The sequence below is a fragment of the Drosophila santomea genome, chromosome 3R, assembly GCF_016746245.2.
Source record: "Drosophila santomea strain STO CAGO 1482 chromosome 3R, Prin_Dsan_1.1, whole genome shotgun sequence".
In the NCBI taxonomy this organism is placed as follows: domain Eukaryota; kingdom Metazoa; phylum Arthropoda; class Insecta; order Diptera; family Drosophilidae; genus Drosophila; species Drosophila santomea.
Genome location: NC_053019.2, coordinates 7,237,984 through 7,259,251, shown reverse-complemented (window position 1 = coordinate 7,259,251; position 21,268 = coordinate 7,237,984). Strand labels below are relative to the sequence as shown.

The window sequence follows — 21,268 nt, the reverse complement described above, 5'->3', positions numbered from 1 at the left end:
GCACCCCTGACTACGGCTAAGACGTCACAGGTTTCTTCAACCACCTCTTTCAGCCAAACAACACACAAACACACAGAAAGCTGGTGACTTGTGCGCCCGCGCGAGTTTAACGATTTCCCAGTCAAGCTAAGAAGCCACTGGCAAAATAAAGTCGAACGGCTGCAGTACTGCGTTGTTGAATTTTTTCCACAATTTGTGGATATCAAAGAGATTACAATTTTCGGATATTAATTGTGAAGGTGCAGACTCAAAAAAGTAAGGCTATTATACATTCAAGCAAGTAAAATGTAGGGCAAAACAGCCTTTCGAGAAAAACCCTTTTGGGTTTTCAAGTAGCGACTAGGGAGTGATGGCTTTTGAACAATTCCCTGAAGCTGCAACAAACAGTAGATACAGATACAGATACTGAATGTTAGCAAGGGTGAACATCTTTTTAATGTCACGAAAACCTAAATGAAAGAAGAAAAATGTTTTAAAATGGGACTTTCCCATTGAACTTGGCTTCTAGAAGTGGAAAAACCTGCGAGCTTCGTGTGCGTGATGATTCATGCGACCCCAGACGAGCACCCAAATGGCTCATGTGTGTGTGTAGTGTGTGTGTACTCTCCCGCTCTCTTGGCAGAAAGTGTGCCTGAGTGGGAGTCCTCAAGTAATGCAAATAACAACAAAAGCCAAACGTCAGCAATACCTGAGCAGAAAACAGGCAGCTGCTGCCCACGAAAAAGCCTCTAGCCTACATTTGTGCGCAAAATCGAAGCACGCTATTCTATTCTTCACGTGGCACTGAAAGTTGCAAACATCCAAAGACAACCATCCAAACTTTTCCTCCTCACTTTGAAACCAATGACTAATGACTAATTGTTATTCCACACAGCCGCCAGGAACATCGAGTGCAAACGTGCTGAGAGCGGCGAAGCCAAATCCATTTAAAATGGCCGAAGAGTATATTCCAGATGCCAGCGTCATGGACACGAGTAAGTAACATATTGCAGCGGCCAATGCGGCCTTTGTGTCCGATCTGTCCAATTTGCTCATTAGGCACTCGTTCAAAGTGTTGCACAGAAGCTGTGCCCAACTTTTTCGGTGGCAATGAATAATTAATTCGGGACTTTGTTCCTGCGTTGTGGGCATATCAGTCGGGTTGTCGGTTTATTTGCTCTTTTTGTTATGTGGGGTGAAATGTTTTAACTTATAACGAATTTGCAAAAGTTAATGTTCTCGCATATAAGGTCTAATGGCAAAGGAAGTCTACAAACAACTCACAGCTGTTAATACGGAAAAGTTATTTCTTTTTTTTGTCTTGTGCTCAAGTGTGTTCTAAAAAATTTTTTTTTTTTTTAATTAGAAAAATTAACACTTTTTTTATTGGGTACTTTTAAATTGAAACGCTTGCCTAGCAAAATTATTGGGGTAACAGAAAATTATGATTTAATTTGATAAAATGTTTTGTTCTATGGAAATTCTATGCTTTAAATTCTTTTTTTTATGTACCATTAAGATGTTTAGGAGATTACATATTAACCGTCCATCTATGTAATCTGAGCTGATAGGTAGCTTACAGTGGGTTTTTATTGACTTCCAAATCATTATTTGCAAATTTTAATTTTAGAACTGACACTAGCAAAAGAAAAATTACATTACCCCATTACTCCCTTGCAAATATTTCATTCGAAGACCTGTTTTTGGGTACAACTACAACTTCCTTCCTGACCTGCTTTCTTTCCAGTTGTACCCGCCATCCTGGGACTGACCGCGGCTGCTGTCCTCTCGTCGGTGGCCTGCATCTGCGCCCGGCAGATGCGCCTCCGGAACAAGAAACAGAGCCAGCACGACGCCTCGTTCCCCTTCCAGCCGACCCGGCGACCGACCGCCGTTCGATCGCCCAGCGGCCAGCCGCCGCACTACTTGAAGAAGTCGCCCTCGCCGACTGGAGGCAAGCAGATGGGTCTGCTGTCGCCGATGCAGGACCAGTCCACCTCCCCGATCGCGCAGCCGAATGTGAAGTACATCGAGCAGGGCGACGGACCCGCCCAGCATCCGGAGCAGCAGAATGGCAACCAACTGACCGTGGTGGATGGCAACGGATTGAAGCACTCGCTGCACAACAGCCTCCACCACTCGCCGGTTGAGACGATCGCCAACGGAAGTGTGACCATTACCCTGGACGACCATTCACTGAGCAACGGGAAGGAGTTGACCGTGACCGACCAGTACGGAAAGCTGGGTACCATCTACTTTAAGCTGCGCTACTTGGCCGAACGGAACGCCCTTATGGTCTCCATCATCCGTTGCCGCGGACTCCCCTGCAAGGGAGGATCGAGCGGAACCGGAGATATTCCCACTGGCATGAACGGACGCACTCAGGCGGCTACGGATCCGTATGTCAAGCTGCAGCTGCTGCCAGACAAGCAGCACAAGGTCAAGACCCGTGTGGTGCGAAACACCCGGAATCCGGTTTACGACGAGGACTTCACCTTCTACGGCCTGAACATGAACGACCTGCAGAACATGTCGTTGCACTTTGTCATCCTGAGCTTCGATCGCTACTCGCGCGACGACGTTATTGGCGAGGTGGTGTGCCCATTGACCTCCATCGAGATCGGAGACATTTCCAAAGAGGCTTTGTCCATCAGCAAAGAGATCCAGCCACGGAGCCTGAAGATTCGAGCCCAGGGTCGCGGGGAGCTGCTCATCTCCCTCTGCTGGCAACCAGCTGCAGGTCGTCTCACCGTCGTCCTGCTGAAGGCCCGGAACTTGCCTCGCATGGATGTCACCGGACTGGCCGATCCGTATGTCAAGATATATCTCCTCTATAATGGCCAACGCATCGCCAAGAAGAAGACGCACGTGAAGAAGCGCACTCTGAGTCCCGTTTTCAACGAGAGCTTCGCATTTGATATTCCCGCTGCCGAAGTGAGTAGTAATATATCAAATTAATATTTATTTGTTTAACGTAACACTATAAAATAACTCTGAATTACCTAAGAGCCTTAGGTAGGTTGTTAAGTGTTTCTTGTACGTTGTACTTCTCATCAAGTATCATAGTAGAATTTAAATATTTGCTGACTACTTGTAAAAGGCTTTTCTTAATTTTTGCACTTTACTTGAATATAAGTAACAGTTTTAAGACACATAAGTAAGCAATCTTTAATGCAATCGTATACAATTACAGGGCGCTGGCGCCAGTCTTGAGGGTGTGTCTTTGGAACTGATGCTGCTCGACTGGGATCGCGTGACCAAGAATGAGGTAAGTCGAATGGGAGGACCAATGCCAACGACTGGATAATGGCACGCTCGAAATTTTCACAGGTCATCGGTCGGCTGGAGCTGGGCGGACCTAACTCGAGCAGCACCGCTTTGAACCACTGGAACGAGGTCTGCAACTCGCCCCGCCGCCAGATCGCCGAGTGGCACAAGCTGAACGAGTAGGTGGGGGGAAGGAAGCACCTGGGCGCAGGCGCCCCTTCATGAGGGGGCAGGAAGCAGGAGCTGGCAACCGGAACGAGAGTCATGCACTGAGGCTCATCGGAATGAGCTCGCTGCAACAATGAATTTCTCTCACTTTTGGCATATGATTGCATATGGGTTCAATTTGTTTTCCATTATTTGTTTATATTACACTTAATTTCTGGGAGATCACTTGCTTTGACTTTGAAGCAACATTAATGAGAGATAATTAATCGTTTACGCCACAAGCAGAAATTAAATATTTACCAAGCAACCACTAACTAAATTAAATGTATTAGAAAATGTTTAGGACCCTAAAAGTGCATGTAAGTGTAAGATAACGTAAAAACATCTCAATATAGACATGTTTGCATATGAGAATACGTAAGGCCGAAGAATTATTCATCTATTTTAATCGACACGGACTTTGTTGCTGTATAAAACTTTACTTCTACACTTTTTGTTACTTATATCCACGTATGATTTTCATATCAAACAGTTATAGTTATATTTAATGTGCCCACCATTCAGTGGTTGATTTCCACAAAGAGATAAATGTGTTATTAACCATGCATCTGTATAAAATATTTATGATATCTAACGTTTAAGCATAATGTCTGTACAATTTAATTTAAATTTTTTTAACATTTTGGTTTGATTGTAAAGAACTAAAATATACCCTTGATTTAATTGATGCCAGACACCAGATCTGCACACACCAAAAGCTCTTAAAGTGTGTCCAGAACGAAGCAAGAAAAGATGCTTACTGCTTAACACTTTATAGGTACTCTTAAAAATAAATGAAATAACTAAAACTACAAATAAAACAAAACCAATGAATCTAGAGAGAACACGCAGCAGAATGCTTAGCACCAAGAAGCTACAAAACCACACACAAATCGATCGAAAAAGTCAGAAAACATTGATTCGGAGAGGAAACCAACACAATACAATAATGTAAGCAGCATAGTACATGTAGGAATCAATTACCAATAACATACTCTAGAGTATAACCACTCACGATTAGCTCAAACCGAACGCAATAAGCACTACAGGTGTATCTAGCGGCACTACCTTTGAAGGGAATGGGTAAAGAATCCCGAAAAAAGCATAGCTTAACGAAGACACCGAATCATTATCCACTACTGATATTAAGTGTACTGAATACAATTATGTACTATACCAGATCTATATAGACATCAGCCCGCTTCTACGTATATTTTGTAAACTGAGTGTTAGAGCATTAAACTTCATTGAATAACTACGAAACTACGAGTATACAAACATAAGCATATATACAAGCATACACAGCGATTCGATAGAATGGCAGATACAACTTCAATTCGTGTCCAATCAAAACTTCAATTCGTCTAATGGAAAAACAATAATTACCAATACATATGCGCTGAGTTTTTGCGGAGGAGCCCAAATTATATGAGATGTGTATAATTCTACATTATATATAATTGTAATTGTAAGCTACATCAAATGGTTAATTTCCGTAATAAAAGGTATTATATAAAACAATGTGCAGTGCGTATTATTGATATACGTATGCATCAATCTGTGTCTTATCAGTCTTCGTACATGTACTAGAGTTAACAAAGCTAAGGCACTGATAAGCAGAGATTCGTTTGCATCGCGTACAGTACAAGAACAGCTCTTCTCGGAAGAGGTTACACAATTTCGCTTTCAAAACTGTTTGGTTTTTATATAGTATTTTAATCGTTTTAAACATGAATCGCGCTGGATCGGGATTTCAGTTAGCTTTTCTTTTCGTATTTGTGTGTAGTCTAGGTAAGAGTAGTTGAAGTATTTAAGATGAAGCGATCACAAAAGACTATGATTGCTATATCGCTTTACCTTATTTTTAGATTGGTCGCTTGCCTTTAAGTGTATCACTAAAATTAACAAGACTCTCTTGGAGAACCAAATATGCGACGGCGTAGTCGATTGCTTGGGGGATGAAAATTCCGATCAGCCAGATGAAAGGTTTGAATTATGTTATAGCAAGGTCTGCGAGGACGAGAGTTTTTATCGCTGCACCTATGGAGGGTGTTTAAATGGAACTTTAAAATGCGATGGAAAGATTGACTGTTGGGATGGAAGCGACGAAAATAAATTCGAATGCTTGGAGGATGCCAATCTACAGAATGAGTACGAAGACCTCAAAGGGGGTTGTGTGTAAGTTGTATTTACTGTGAAACACAATTGATAACGTTTCGATTTCTGAAAATTAAGTATATCTACGTAAAATGGTGCCCTAGTCCTCGTATTAATTATTAGGGACTTTTCGAACTTACCAACTAATTCGGCTTAAATTACCATTACCATACTTACGTAATGAGTCTATAGTCTGGAAGGACTGTTAAAACTTTACACACAAAAATTCCAAATGCCAGTATAAATGTATGTATGTACATATATATTTGATAAATTTATTTGAATGCTTGATTAGGTTTATTTAGTTTTATACATTTATTATTTATTATTTATTGTTTACTGTAACATACTTTGTTAGATAACTCTTATTAGTGATAAGGCAAAGCTGTGTTTACTATCATCTTGAGTATGCATATTGCAGAGATGAGGATTTGTTCGATTGCAAGGGGTCCTGTCTGAACTGGAGTCAGGTGTGCGATGGACTGGCGGATTGCAAGGACGGCAGCGATGAAGACCCCACACTTTGCACGGCATTCGAGTGTCCGCCACCGGCATTCAGATGTCTTTACGGTGCCTGTGTTAGTCCGAAAGCTGTGTGTAATCACATTCCCGATTGCCTAGATGGCTCCGATGAGATGGCGGAAATTTGCATGGCCAGGAACCCATCCGTTGATCACTTGGGTCAGGATGTCAAAAACGGCTGGAAAGTGAGGCACTGCAGGCTAGAAAATCCGTCGGGATCCCTGGTGGTGGAAAACTACGTCGGTGGGACTACCTTTCTAAGAAATGCTTTGGTGCCCGACAAGACCGTCGTTCATCTAAGCTGCCGCAATGGATATGGTCTGATCGGCGATGAGAAGAACATTTGCGACGCAGACCAGTGGCGGTATCCCTTGGCCAGCTGCGTGCCCCAGTGCAAGCACGTCGGTAAACTAAGCCACACGAGGCAGTGCATACTGCCTACTGGCCCGATCGACTGCGATCAGTCGTGGCTGCCAATGCTCACTCTAATGTCGGTCACCTGCTCGTCCGGGTATGAAAAAACCGGAGATGATGGTTGGCAGTTCTGCAACAAAACCGGAGGTTGGGTAATTTTTGGTAACAATGAGCTGCCGACCTGCGAGCCGATCTGTGGTGTTTGGAAGCTGAAAAACGCTACAGCATCGTCGTCTCCTCCATGGTTGATGAATGTCTTTCAGAGAGGTCACAAACCTGAGTTTACGGCTGTCTGCATCGCTACCATCGTGTCGCCGTATATTCTGGTGACCACGGAGCGCTGTTTTGGCGAGGTGTCCATCAAGAGCGTGGCATCCACGGAACCTGTGCTCTATACGGTTGCCGAGGGGGAAATCTACGGTAACAGCTTCTTGGCCCACGAACCCCATCCGTATAAGCTGCACAACGTATCCTATATACACTATGTTAGGTAAGTCATGTGGCGAATTTAGCAATTCTTCGGTCTCTCAATAGGTAATAATTGAAAGGGCTTCTGAGATTTGTACCCCATTTTTTTTGTGTTCCTGCTTATTGAAACTTTTGTACATTTGAATAAATTACATTATTTGGGCTATGCAGTAGAGCTACACGTATTAAAGCCCATATGAAAGGATCTCATAGTACTTTATATTTGTAACAGCAATACCTTGTAATTGTATTCATCGCCTGATATGAAGCTTTCGAAAGATTATTATCACATTACGCCTAATGCAAATCATTATAGAAGCCAGAGAGGTACTGCGATTTTTCATAGAGAAATAACAAATTTCATTCCAATCGTTTTCTAGGGTATCAGATGGAAAGAATGCAGGTACTTTGGCCCTGGTGCACTTGGTGCAGCCCCTAGAATTCCACATGAAGTTGAGACCCGTCTGTCTTACGGAAGAAGTTACTGACAACTGGGTAACCGTCGGAAATTTCAAAGGTGTTAGAGCGGGCCAGCCAAACATCGATGATAGGAGGCAACCAGACCGCCACGAGCTTAAGGAAGTAATTATCGATGAGCGTATGAAATACCATATAAGTGTGTTTAAACAGGACATCCTAAATGATATTGCCGAGACACATGCAAAGGAGAACATTTAATTCACTTTATTACGGGTTGAGTTTGTGGTTAGTCGGAAATCAATTTACATCAACTGAGGAACACACATCTACTATTGACAATTATATAAGTACGTATGCATATTCAGCTCGATATCCAATCCAAGTCCAACCGGGAACTGTCCGTGTATCTGCATATCTTAGCCATTGAATCGTTTTGTAATCTGCTGTAAACGTTAGACGGTAAAACAAATAATCATTTAGCTCGGCTATCTGAATACCCCGAATGTTTCTATTTAATGCGTGTGTATGCGGAGTGTGTGTGGTTCAAAGTTCATTTGCTATTCACTTAACTGTAGGTATTTTCTTTTGTGTTCCATTTTCGTTTTGTCTTTACATTGAGATTGCGTTTTGGAGTTAAACACTAGCTATCGGTTAGTTTAACGTTAATTTAGATTAGGATTAAAATTAGAATTACATTATTTAATAATACATTACATTTGATGTTGTCATACTCGTATTCACGTTTAGGTTGAGTTTCTGCCATTTAGTACGAAATTTTATAGGACACATTCAGTTTGCTTAGTAACTGCAGTAAAAACGCTCTTTAAAATGTTTGATTTTCATCAATTTCTCCGCTGGTTTGTTAATTTCGATCTCTTCAGTCTTTCCAAAAATTAGTACATCTCTTTTCGGTTTTGTTTTAATTTATATTTTTCGGTTTTAGCAACTGCCAACATATACTTAGAAATGTTTTTTCAAAATAGTTTTCATCTATCGCATAGTTTCATTTATAGTTGTAAACACATTTGATTTTTTTGAATTCATTTTGCATTTTGTGTTTCGTTTTTCGAGGAGATTCTCTCGGAAATATCTGTATTTAATACGATACACCTAAACAAATATATATGAGGATTTGTATTTAAATGTACGTTACGTTTTCTTGTAAGTTCCTTTAGGTGATGTTGTATATCTATGTACAAATATATCGGCTCAGTTAGCAGTTTTTGATGTCTGCTTCAAAATCATTGCTTCAAAATTGCGAGATCCGTGTGCATCGAAAACAAATTTATTTCCAATTATATATATACAAGCGGCCATATACGAGGTCCTGGAAAACTAATCACTTGACGGGATAACTTTTACTGGACATACATGTTTATATCGCAGGATCTTTATCGGAACTGGTGCTTGTGTTTCAAGACATTGTGTAAACATAGGCATGGACGGTGTTTGTCAAATTAGAGTACGTATCGTTGGCCATTTACAGAGTTCTTATCGAGTGCGCGAGAACACCCTTAACTTAACCCAAGAAGATCTACAAAAATTACAAAATGACCTTCACTCGCTACAACTAACTACAAATTAATACTGTACAGGAATGCACGCCTCGCCTCCGCATGGAGAACGGATGAACAACGGATGAACTACCTTTAACTTAGAAGTAGGCCCCCAGCTATCCCTTGTCCTTCCCAGGACCCACACTCACGCCCAGGAGGTGCTCCCCCGCCATCAATCCCGCCGGCTGGTGGGCGTAGTTGCGGATCTGGTGCAGCGAGATCAGCTGGTTGGGGAACCCGTTCGCGTTGTTCTGGTTCACGTTCTTGTTCGGGAAGCTGATGGCATCGTAGAGATAGGGCCGCTGGGCCATGGGGTGGTGGCTCAGAGAGTTCAGGTGCGGGGGCATCGAGTTGATCGGCGTGAACGCCGAGTTGCTGTTGGCTTTCGTTATGGATGCGGCATCATAGGGACCTACGGCGCTGGGCGTCGAGGCTGTTGAGAAGATTTGAAGAGGCCGAAAGCAGCCAGATGTTAGTTGGGAACTAAAGATTCCTCATCGGTTTTTATTACAACAATTATTTAACAATTAACTTATTGCCAAATCATAAAACAATCGTAACGTTCTAGCTTATATAGTTCCTGAGATCTCGCCGTTCATACGGACGGACAGACAGACGGATATGGCCAGATCGACTCGGGTTTTGGATCCCGATGAAGAATATATGTATATACTTTATATGGTTACATACTATTCAAAGAATCTAGTATACCCTTTTATTCTAAGAACAACGGGTATAATGACTGAATAAATAACTGGCTTTTCCTATTTCAAATTGAACTGTGTGAAACTTTTTCTTAAATATGTCAGAGGACAAAACACTGGGACTAAGAATTATGTTGAGCATTAGAAAGTATGTGTACTCTATATAAAAAGGGGTTTTGTAAATATCTAATGAGCTCTTAAGCTTTGCAAACACATAAGAAATATGAAAACAGCCTAGCATTGTCTAGGTAGGTGCATTAAAGATCGGATGACTTACCAATATCCTCCCGCACAGGATCGGGCATGCGATGATGGGGCTGCAACTCCGTACCGTGTCCGTTGCTTTGGGCTCCGTTGGGAGCCGTCGGCTGCGCGTAGTGGGCTTCCATGCTGTGCTGCGGAGGAGGCTGCTGCTGCGGATGGTGGTGTTGCTGCTGCTGCTGTTGCTGCTGCTGCTGGGGCGGGACATGTTGCTGCGGCGGGACTCCGTGCTGCGGATGGTGGTGGTGCGCCTGCTGCTGCTGTTGCTGCTGCTGCTGTTGTTGCTGCTGCTGGTGCATCACCTCCATGGCGTTGGCTGCAGCGGCCGAGTCCGGACTTACCTTTGGCCAGTAGCCGTTGTCGCTGGGGGCAATGGAGACGGGGGGCAAGCCCAAGTTATTGCGCTGATGCTGAGCGGGATTGGGCGGCGGGGGCGGTCCATTGGTCGGGTTGGCCGACCCTCCGGCAGCTGCAGCGGCCGCCGCTGCAATGGCCGCCGCACTGCCCGGCACAATAGGTGGCCGCTTGTCCGTCCGCTCCGCGTGCTTCTGCATGTGCTTGGTCAGGTAGGTCTCCTGGGTGTACGACTTGCCACAGTACTGGCAGATGTGCGTCTTTAGGTGCTTCGACTCCTTGTGCTTGGGGATGTGCTCCAGCAGCGAGGGCTCGTCCGAGAAGCACTTGTAGCAGGAGTTGCACTTGAACGGCTTGTCCGTCTGGTGGCACCGCGAGTGCGACTGCAGGTTGGAGAGCTGCGAGAAGGCCTTCTGGCAGCCGGGATGCCTGCACTTGTACGGCTTGTCGCCCGTGTGCGTCCGGATGTGTTGCTGCAGATGCGAGAGCTGCGTGAACTTTCGCTGGCAGATCTCACAGCGGTACGGCTTGATGCCCAGGTGGATCCGGGTGTGCTGCGACAGATACGACGAGTTGGCGAAGGCCTTCGAGCATTGTGTACACTTGTACGGCTTAGCCTCTCGCATGTGGATCTGTGTGTGCAGCTGGAGATCAGCCTTCGAGCTAAAAATCTGCGGACAGAGAATCGGTTATTTAGACTTGGGTCACAAACGGATAACGGATGCCTGACTGCTGGTATAACTATTAATAGGGTGCTTAAAACCTGCTCCTTTCTACACCCGTAGAGTAAAAGGGTATACTAGACTCGTCGCAAGTATGTAACAGGCAGAAAAAAGCGTTTCCAACCATATATAAATTCTTTATCAGGGTCAATTGCCGAGTCGATCTGGCCATGTCCATCCGTCTGTCTGTCCGTCTGTCGTCTGTCCGTCTGTCCGTCTGTCCATATGAACTTCGAGATCTCAAAAACTTTAAAAGCTAGAAAGTTGAGATTAAGCCTACAGACTCCAGAGACTCCAGACGCAGCGCAAGTTTAACGCTTCATGTTGCCACGCCCCCTCTAACGTCCACAAATCGTCCAAAGCCTGCCAAGTCCATACTTTGAAACATTGTTTTGATATTTTTTCATTTTATAATTAGTCCTGTGGATTTCTCTCCAAAAATCCATCTAATGCCCACAAGCCGACAAAAACTGTTAGTGTTGAAAATTCTCTAGTTGAGTAACGGGTATTAGATAGTCGGGGAACTCGACTGTAGCATTCTCTCTTGTTTAATATATTAACAAAATATTTTGTTCACTTTCTAATTCTAATGTTGACCACTCTTAAATAAAACCAAAGGTTAACCAACACAAGATTCTTCAAAAAGCTGGGCGACAAAAAAAATGATTTATGTAATCGATGTAAAGAATTTTATAAATACAAGATAATAAATTTAAGCCTTTGAAACTTATTTAAAAAATAAAATAAAAGTTCCCCAACTTTCTGGTGCCTCTTAACAGAGAATTATTCGTCATTAATATCGTGAAACAGATACTTTGCTTGAACCCGAAGGCAAGTATAAAATGTTGCAGACTTAGTTCGGAAGTGCCCCATCACCTTGGTGTCCTTAACGTCCAACTGGGTCATGTGGTGCGGCGAGCTGGTGGAGGACGAGATGCCGTTGCCGGATCCCGCTGCCGTGGTCACATTGCCAACGCCAGTAGCCCCCGCAGAGGAATTTTGAGAATTTCTTTCGTTCAGCGTCGCATTCTGCATTCGGATGCCGCCATTGTCGACGCTATTGCTGGTCACTATGATGTGCTGGTTGGGATTGGGGTAGATCCGGGACTTGCGGCCCCTGGTGGATCCGGTGGGGGCGGGTCCAGCTGTGCTGCTGCTCCCACTGCTGCTGCTGACCACCGCATCGTTCACGTGCTTTTGGCTACTGGCCACTGATCCACTGACCGCCGAGGAGGCCACACTGCTCTCCAGATTGGTGATACTCGGCTTGGGTTCCGGCACCAACTGGTACTGGTGTTGCTGCTGCTGGTGGTGCTGCTGCTGCTGCTGCTGTTGCTGCTGCTGCTGCTGCTGCGGTGGCTGTGGTTGCTGGTGGGGCTGCTGGCTGTAGCTAAGGACGGAGTTCCTTAAGTCGGCCGTGTTGGAGAACACACTAAGTGGACCCAGGGCCACCCGCTCGTTGAGGCTGTTCCGCAGGTGATCAATGGATCGATGCACGGCATGGGAGTAATCCCCGCCAGCGGGAGGGATCTCCCCGATCAACGGCGAATTGTGATGGTAGTCCAGACCACCGCCTATAGGCCGATACTCGATGAGACGGCCTTCCATTTGGCTGCTTATTAAATCTATTTTGGTTAAGTTCTAATTCACTGGTCCAAGCACAATTTTTCTTCGTGGGTTGACAGGTATCTTTAGGTTTTCACTCTTACTTCGTTATATTTTATAGTTTTCGTATTAACTTTTTGATATATATCTATTGTTTAACTGTAATGTTTTTGCATATTATTATTGAGAAACACAACCCGTTTAATTCCCAAATATTCAAAATTAGATTCTAAAATTAGAAGTAAAGTGACTTTTGTGTTCCAATACACCTTTACTATCTTACAGTTGTTATGTAACCTGATCTGATCTAAAAAACGTATTTTGACACATTTACCCTTTAACACTTCATCCTCTGACCAGAGATTGACCCCGAGAATTCTCACAACTCAGTTTCTAATGAATGCGAATGCAACAATTTGCGAAGCAAAATAACTTTGTTGAAGCTGTGTTAGCGCTTTGTTGACATTGTGCCCCAACTGCCAAAGCCAATATTAAATAAAGGGGAAATAACAGAAACGAAGCTCCACTGAAAACCTGCGAGATCCGACCGCAAAAACGCTTTGGTTTCGACTGGGTGCACCGGGGAGCTGGAAAAGCGACTTTTTGTCTCCGCTTTTGTTGTCCTAAATCTAACGCCATTTTTTCCACGGTTCACTTTTATTTTGCATTTTCAATTGGTACGCCTGCTCACATTTTTTCCTTATTCCCCTTTACGTTTTTACTCGACAAAAATATTTTTTCCACACGAATTTGGCTTTTCGGGCTGGGGTTCGACTTTTTGCGAAGCGATTTCGTTTTTCCATTTTCTATGCATTTCTCTTTTTGGACTGCCTTCGATTAGATTTTTTTTCTATATACTATATTTGTATAAATGCTTGGCTGTGCTTTTTCAACCTCCACCGGGTTTTTCGATTTTTTGTGGATAGCTAGTCATTCAGGTGCAGACATGCCGCAGACATCCTGTGGAATTTTCCAGGTGAAAGTCCTCAATGGTATTTTTCTGCTCGGTTTTTCATTGGAGTGCTCCAATTCGATAGCTTCTAGTTCTAAACGCGACAAATTATTCATTCATGAGTTAAGCATTTGTTTGCTTTGTTGGGCTGTCAATGTGGCTCTTTTTCAACTTGTTTTTATCAGTTTGTTTAGATATAAATGGAAATGGATTTTTTGAGTCTATAGCATTGACCTTGCCATTTTTGGGTGTTAGATATTTGCCGGTTCAAAAAAAGTGACAAAATAGATTTGTCAACACTTTGGCTGCTGACATGAAAATGCAAGCGAGCGAACTGGGGCTTTGGTTTAATTATTGCAAGTGTTAATGCATGATTAAAAAATTATTAATGAAATTGAAATGTAAGAGCTGAGAGGTTGTCTGAGAATTAATTGACATGCCAATGAACTATAGAATGCCTGGCGGAAAATTTCAGAATGCGAAATGAATTTAAATGATTTCCGTGCTTGAAATGGAAACCAGAAGCATAGTACATATATAGTACATTTTTAAATTTTTTAATGTGTTCCTAATTAAATTGGGTTCAATCTTTTGTAACGACTCACTCTGTGTTTAGGTGTCCGTAACTGATAACGAAAGGATCTGTGCTCATTTTGAAATACTTCTTTCTTTTTGCGCAAAAGGTATATTAGCCCACTGCCCCACACCTGCTGCTGCCAGTTAGGCGTTGTGATTTCTTTTTTTATTGGTTCGCTAAATATTGACTTTTTTGACATGGCCATTTAATTTATATAGGAAGCTGTACAAACATTCAGCCCAGGCGAATACATAGGCGGATTGCACATAATGTATTAATGGCGCAAAACAAAAATGCAAAAAAAAACGCATTTGAAACTAAAATCAAAAAACTGAAACTGGGGAAAATATGATGCCTCTGTCTGTGTTTGCATTTACACTGGGTTTGGGTGTTTGCGACCTGGGGTTTCCCGATTGTGTTAATGCGTAGTTTGGGCTTTTAACTAATTAACATTTAGCGGTTTGGCAATATTCTCGTCCTGCGCCCCAGCTTCATTCCCTCCCAGATTGGCGGGGGATGTTATTAATTGAAAAATGTGTAAAAAGTTTTGCGCGCTCTTTTATTATTCATAATTTGCTGTTGTTGCTGTGTTTTTTTATTTAATTCTGATTAATGCATTTTTCACACCGCTCTTTAGGTTTTTGTATTAACTTGTTCAGAATCACGAAAATATTTCTACCTTTTCCACAGTTTTTTTTATTGTTTCAGTTTATGAAAAATGCATTGCGCCATGTTATGTGATACTTTTTTTTCGTTGTGTTCACCTTTTTACATGGCTAGTTTCTTATGCATTTTAATGATATTTATTTTCACATTTTGCCATAGGAGTTGATTTTGTCAGCTTTTTGCACTAATCATTAATTAATTTCACATCACTTAAAATATGCAATTAATTTTATGTGTGTTTGCCATAATTAAAAATAATGTGTTCATCTTATTAGAAGCGTACGCCCGAGGGACCCTTGTAAGCGTTCTTATCGCCGCGCTAGTCTTTGATTAACTGATCGCTCTGAAAATGATTTTAGCCCAAACATCCAACATCCAACTGGAGCAACAGCTGCTGACCAAAAGTTTCGATTAACGGCTGGTTATGCGAGCAATAATAACTGAAATGCCACTCCGGCGGTGGCCCAGCGATCTTCTCAGCCTATCGAGTTTCGGGAACCCAAAAATCACGCTGGACCAGCTCCGAATCAGGTGTTCTGCGGTGCCCAATTAGCTTCAGCTTGATTGGACCGGATCAACTCAAGGCTCGAGTCGGTGAAGTCGAGTGGAAAAATATTTGGCCATCGAGCGTTTGACATTGCGACCACAATTGGGCTGCGAACCTTTGAGAAAACGAGCCCGACAGCCCAGCGGGTCTCATGGTTTCGATTAGGATAACCCTTTTAAGTTGATGTCAGCTTCGAGAGCTTGGGATCAACAGAGTTAGATCTTCATAATTACTAATTTTCAGTAGTTTTTAAAAAAATATGTATATTGGATCATAATTATAATCAATAGTCTTGCCAATCCAGATTGGATATTGCTGATATCTTTGTTTTTATGTATCCATATCTGTATTAAACTCCGATATTTCTTCACAAAAATTTAAATTATTTCAATACTCCTTATCTACTCTTACTAATCATTTCAGTCATGTAGTTTTTCTATGGCAACAGAACGTATAAATAATGAAAACTAAAATCTAACTTCTGGGGCAATAGGTAATAAATTACTGAATACCTTCACATTTACATATATACATTATATATTTGGAGACGCAAATGTATAGTTTATATTTATACTTGGCCTGATTTACTGCTTTGAACTCTATTTAAGTTACTTCGTGTAACACAGGTTAATTATCTTTCTTTTATAAGAATTTAAAATGCCTAATGCCGTTTTGTTATCAAGTCACATTGAGAGGTGCTTTGAGATCACAAAGCTAATTACTTAGTTTTTTAAATACTTTGAATTATTATGTGATGTATGAGAATTAAAACTGTAGAAGAAAACGGTAAAAGACAAAGGATCTTTGGATTCCTCTTGAGTATACAAATTCAGTTTTGGCCATCACATCTGATTTGGAAATGGGTTGCTTGCTCGCACGCCCAAGTGGCAGGAGTTGTTTTGACCTTGATATTGAGCACAAGAAACAGCTGATACGCGGTGCAGGCACACCATCACATGCACGGCGACCGGCGAGGAACATTTATTATTTATACGTAAAGCCCGCCAGCTTCCCCGCAAACACACACATACACACACACTCCAAGACACCAGGACCCCAGGACACGCTCAGAAGCAAAACAAAGCCAGCTGTGGCTGCTTGGCTGGCTTTCTTCTCGGTTTTTCTGCACGTGACCAAGACAAGGACGCGTTGCGTTTGAATCTCGCGTATCCTTAAGATGCACACCCACACTCGCACGCCCGATATTCTTTTCCTGGCCAACAACAATAAATAAAAACACACACACTGGTGAGCGAGCGGGGAAGGCGGAAAACGTTGAAAAGCGCGCACACGTACCACCGGAAACGGAAACGGAGACGGAGACGGAGACCGAGACCAAGTCAAGAAAAAACCCACTGCCTGTGTGTGTGAGTTTTCGCTTGTTTTTTCTCAATATTTTCGCATTTTTTCGTTGGAGCCTTCCTTGCGGCTGAGATACTTTTTCTTAACGTTGCCGCGACGACGAGCAGGAGGCGAAGGAGTTTCGCCGAAGACGTTTCTCGTGGTGTTGTCGTGTTGTTATTTCGCTGGCTGCACTGGTAGTAGTGGTCACACGCGCATCCACATTCACATCCACATCCACTTCCGTATCCGTATCGGTATCGTTATCCTTTGTTGATATCGTCCTCGGCGGTACGGACTCAAGGAACATGTTGCGCACGGAGAAAAAACACGGAGCAGACTGAACGGACTTGGCGAGCGTGCCGGAGCCGAGAGCACGATCCGTCACCAATGTAAAAACTCAACTAAAGCGATGATGAAAAAATCTGAAACAATATATTTTTGGGGGGCGAACCGCACACACAGATACTCTCCAGAACACACACACAGATGCAAAAGCGACGCAGCATCGACAGGCAGACAGACAAAACGCGCACTAACACCACTGCGAAGCTTCAAAACGCAGCGGCAGCAGAGTCCATCTGTGTGTCTGTGTGTGTGTGTGTGGGCTTGTGGGTGGCAGTGGGTGGTGTGGGTGTGGGCCTGGCTTACTAAAGGCCGCCGCCGGCCGACACAAACACTCACACAGCCAAGCGGTAACTTCGAAAAAAAAGCAGCGGCCGCAGCAGCAGCGCCAACAACTAAGCGAGCAAAAAAATCAAATACAACAAAAAAAGGACGTTGCAAAACAACAAAAAAAAAACCGAAAAAATATCCAAACGCACACAGAGAAAAAAGTTTTGGTTGCATAGGCGGCAAGCTGTGGCGTCGCAGTCAGCGCCTCTGCTGCCGCTATTCAAATGCTGCGGCGTCGGCAGCGCTGCCACCTGCCAGCAGCAGCAACAACAACACCACAGGAGCAGCGCCAACATTGACCCAAACTCAAAGAGGAGCGGCAAGGAGGTGGGGCAGGGGGCTCTAAAAAACGCGGAAAAAAATTGTGTAAAAAAATAAAGGGGAATTTTGCGCCGGCGACAAACCCACGCACACAAGCACATAGCCATGCCAATACACTCACACAGACGCACTGGAATTTTTTTCGCTGTTAGCCTTTGCCGCCCCAAATATCCTGTCCGCCCCTCCCCCTTCCAGCCTCTGCCCCCTTTTTTTTCATTTTGTTTTGTTCGACTTTGATGCGAACGTACTTTTTTTTATTGCGCAAAGGAGAGGGGAATGCCGCAGGAGAAAGAGAGAGCGAGAGCACACGTTTCGGATGACTTTGCAGGCTGTTTTTGTGTGCTTTTGAATTTGTTTGCGCTTTGTTTTTGTTTTTGTTTTTGTTTGGCACTGGTCAACAATTAACAAAAGTCATTATTGTGGCTCTGCTTTTCCCCGGCGATATTTCAGCTAAAATACCGTGAACTGGCAGATTAATCAATAGCGCCGGGAAATAGGCAACTGTTTTGGTGTTCGCCTCCTTTCTGTGGTTGCCCTTTCTAGCACTCAATCAGCCCCACATGGGTGACGCTAAAAATCCCCAAAAAATGTGGCGGCAAGGGGTTGACCGTCCAAAGGGGTGGGCACAAGCAGCACTCACCTCGGGCAGCTGAAAAGCAGCAGAAAAAGCAGGAAAGGCAGCAGCCTCCGCCCTGACCTAAGCCACCGCGCTGGCTTAACTGCCAACAGCAACCACCTCACATTCGGCCACCCACTACACTCACTCCACTCACTCCACTCACTCCACACACTCCACCCCTTGCAGCCCCTTGCAGCCCCCCGCCATCCCCAGACATCCCCAGCCACCCCACTGCTTCTCTCTGCCGACGTCGACGTCGACGTTTGTCTGCTGCCGTGGTTGCTGATATTTCTAAGTTCTTTTTTTCGCATTGCAACCTTGCCTCAACTTCTTCGCCCGGCAAAACCGTCCCACTCTTTTTTCTTCCCGGCAGTGTGCACATTTTTTCCAGCATTTTTTCCATTTCCATTTGCTGTGCATTTTTTCTCTCGGCGCACCTCCTTTTTCCCCATTTTTTTCCCTGCCACAGGAAATAAATTTTTTCCTTTCTGTCGCCCTGTCTCGCTCGCACCTTGTGCATTTTGACCCCCCTTTTGCAAAACACAATCATTTTTTTGCAGCCATTTCCCCACTGCCTTGGTATTGTTGCTATTGCTGTTGCTATTGCTGTTGCATTTGCATCTGTGTTTTCGCTTTTAGATTTTGTTTTTTAGGTTTTTGCATCCTGGCCAGCGGCAGAAAGAAAGGGAGAGGAAGAGCCTTAAAAAATAGCAGAGTTGCCATTGAAAAATACAATTTATTATAAATTGTTGTTTTTAGTGCCCAACTAGAATTGGGTTAGACAAAGCGCCGATTGAGCCGGAATTCTTTAACAGGTTGTTGTGCGATTTATAGTTCAATTCATTAAAGGTCACTTAGTGAACTGATTTTTCTTGTTTAAAAACATATCGGCCATCGTGTGTGGTGGCTAGCTTTTCAGAAGTTAAATATTTTGTTTTTATACTGTATGTTTTAATTGGGGAGCTCGAAAATCAAAAATAAATAAATACATTAAATTTCAATTTAAAAATAAATCTGGTTAGCTGTTGAAATTGTTATGGGAATATTGTAGGAGTGTTCCCTAGTAGCTATACGATATCTATCTGATTTATCTATGTTTCAATTAATGAATTGCTGATTTTAAGGTTCTAGTTTAGAGGACTATGCTGCCCTTTTCCGATTTTCTATGCTGCCGATTTTCGATTCTCCTGAAAAGCTTGAACGGTTATAATATTTTCTGCTCGCTGCCACCAAATGGATCCTTAAATTGGCGAGGCCCCGGATAAAAACATTTTGATCAACTTTTGTGTGTGAAAAATTAATTATCACCACGTGGCAACACTGTCAACGTGCTTTGATGCTATTTCTCCCACTCGTTTTTGCCCAGTACTCGCAGTTCAGCTCCCCTCTTTTTTGCATGTTTTGTGGATGTCCAAACATTTTTTATGCTGTTTTGTTGTGTTTCTGTTCTTTTTTTTTTCTGTTTTTGCCTTTTTGAATACGCAACGGACAGTCACACATATAGGGCCACACACGTATTTGAACACACACACACACACGGTTACAGGCGAATCAGAAAAAGTACAAAAAAGCATTTTTGGAAAAGGGAGTGGGGCAGGGGAGGTTGCATGGGCTTATTGCGATGGATGCGTGACTCGTATTTGTGGACTTTGAATACAAACAAAACAGTCGGACACAGATAGAAACCCACACAAGTGCAATTATGAATACTGCACCCACACACACGCCGCGTAATCACAGAGAGAGAGAGACACGCTCACTCACAGCAATGTGTGCATTTCAATACGCATTAATAACTACGAATTCAGTGGCGGTGGCAACCATCCTCAGGATCTCAGCCCAAAGCTCACCCGCACCCTCAAATGCTCACGCACACAGGCACACACACCGGCGTCATGCAGCTGACGCCTAAAAAAAGACTACAAAAAAGCATAAAAATCAAATTCGCCGCTTTGTTCGTTAATTTTGCTGCCGCTGCTCTTCAATTCAGAGCCGAAACTGAAAAGTGCCATGATAATTTTGTTTTCACTCTTTCCGTACTTTAAAGTCGCAGAAAAATCAACTCAAAAACGGGCTAATGATTACCAATTAAGTCAACAGACAGATCAACGTTTTGTTTTCTAAACAAAATTTCAAGCTCAAAAATCTTGTTGAATTTTAATTTTTGTGTTTTTTACTCAACATTTTCGCTTTCCGACGTGCCCGCCGCACATGAACTGTAGCATTTTTGCTGGTTGCATTCTATGTCTGGTGGCCGCAAAACGGTTTTCCATGAATTTTTCATCCATTTAGCGTCGCCATTGAGCCATTTTCTAGGCGCTTAGAATTCATAGATACTTTAGCAAATTGTTTTTTCAGTTCGATTTTTGCACTCTTTTTGTTTTTTGGGATTTTTAGTTTTGTATCGTGACACTGAATCTCGGTGTGACAATGAATTCTCTAGTAAAAGGGTTTTAACTGGGCTTTGATTGTCTCTAACGAATTTAGTTGAATCGAACGATTAAAACGACTCGTTTATAGAAAAACGACAGACCAAATAATGATTTATGAATTATTGTTAAGTACAAAAAGTATAATACAAATTAAATTTTGTTGTATTTACGAATAGCAGATTGCCTTTTTGGTTACTTCTCAGTATCACATTAGTCGCCTTATAAGTCGCACATTTTATACCTGAACAAGAGAGAACGCTATAGTCGAGTTCCCCGACTATCTGATACCCGTTACTCAGCTATTGGAAGTGCGAAGGAGAAATTTTAACACTGATAGTTTTTGGGCGTTAGAGTGGGCGTGGCAGCATTGGTTAACAAATTTGCGCTGCGTCTATGTCTCTGGAGTCTGTATGCTTAGTCTCAACTTTCTAGCTTTACCTGAGATCTCGACGTTCATACGGACGGACGGACGGACAGACGGACATGGTTAACAAATTTGCGC

At 43.0% G+C, this 21,268-nt stretch overlaps 3 protein-coding genes across 5 annotated transcripts in view; 2 read left to right on the top strand and 1 right to left on the bottom strand.

Annotated features, from left to right (window-relative positions):
* Positions 1-111: 111 nt before the first annotated feature.
* Positions 112-4,974, top strand: LOC120453046 (synaptotagmin-4). Its single transcript, XM_039637566.1, has 5 exons — positions 112-255; positions 875-974; positions 1,727-2,913; positions 3,173-3,247; positions 3,310-4,974. The coding sequence occupies exons 2-5, from the start codon at positions 932-934 to the stop codon at positions 3,427-3,429; spliced, it is 1,425 nt and encodes a 474-aa protein (XP_039493500.1). The 5' UTR covers positions 112-255; positions 875-931; the 3' UTR covers positions 3,430-4,974.
* Positions 4,975-5,177: 203 nt separating this feature from the next.
* On the top strand, positions 5,178-7,692 carry LOC120451923 (modular serine protease-like). Its single transcript, XM_039635938.2, has 4 exons — positions 5,178-5,244; positions 5,322-5,631; positions 6,032-7,036; positions 7,395-7,692. The coding sequence occupies exons 1-4, from the start codon at positions 5,184-5,186 to the stop codon at positions 7,690-7,692; spliced, it is 1,674 nt and encodes a 557-aa protein (XP_039491872.1). The 5' UTR covers positions 5,178-5,183.
* A 1,412-nt stretch (positions 7,693-9,104) lies between these two features.
* LOC120451922 (zinc finger protein rotund) overlaps positions 9,105-21,268 on the bottom strand; it is a 37,328-nt gene continuing 25,164 nt past the window's right edge. For 2 of the 3 annotated variants that reach the window (XM_039635935.2, XM_039635936.2), the window contains 2 exons: positions 9,972-10,980; positions 9,105-9,423 (listed from right to left, as the gene is read on the bottom strand). In XM_039635935.2, coding sequence (XP_039491869.1) covers positions 9,107-9,423; positions 9,972-10,980 — 1,326 coding nt within the window. In that variant the 3' untranslated portion in view covers positions 9,105-9,106. Of the gene's footprint in view, positions 9,424-9,971; positions 10,981-11,907; positions 12,771-21,268 lie in introns of those variants that run through there. The other variant, XM_039635937.2, reaches the window with a different exon arrangement.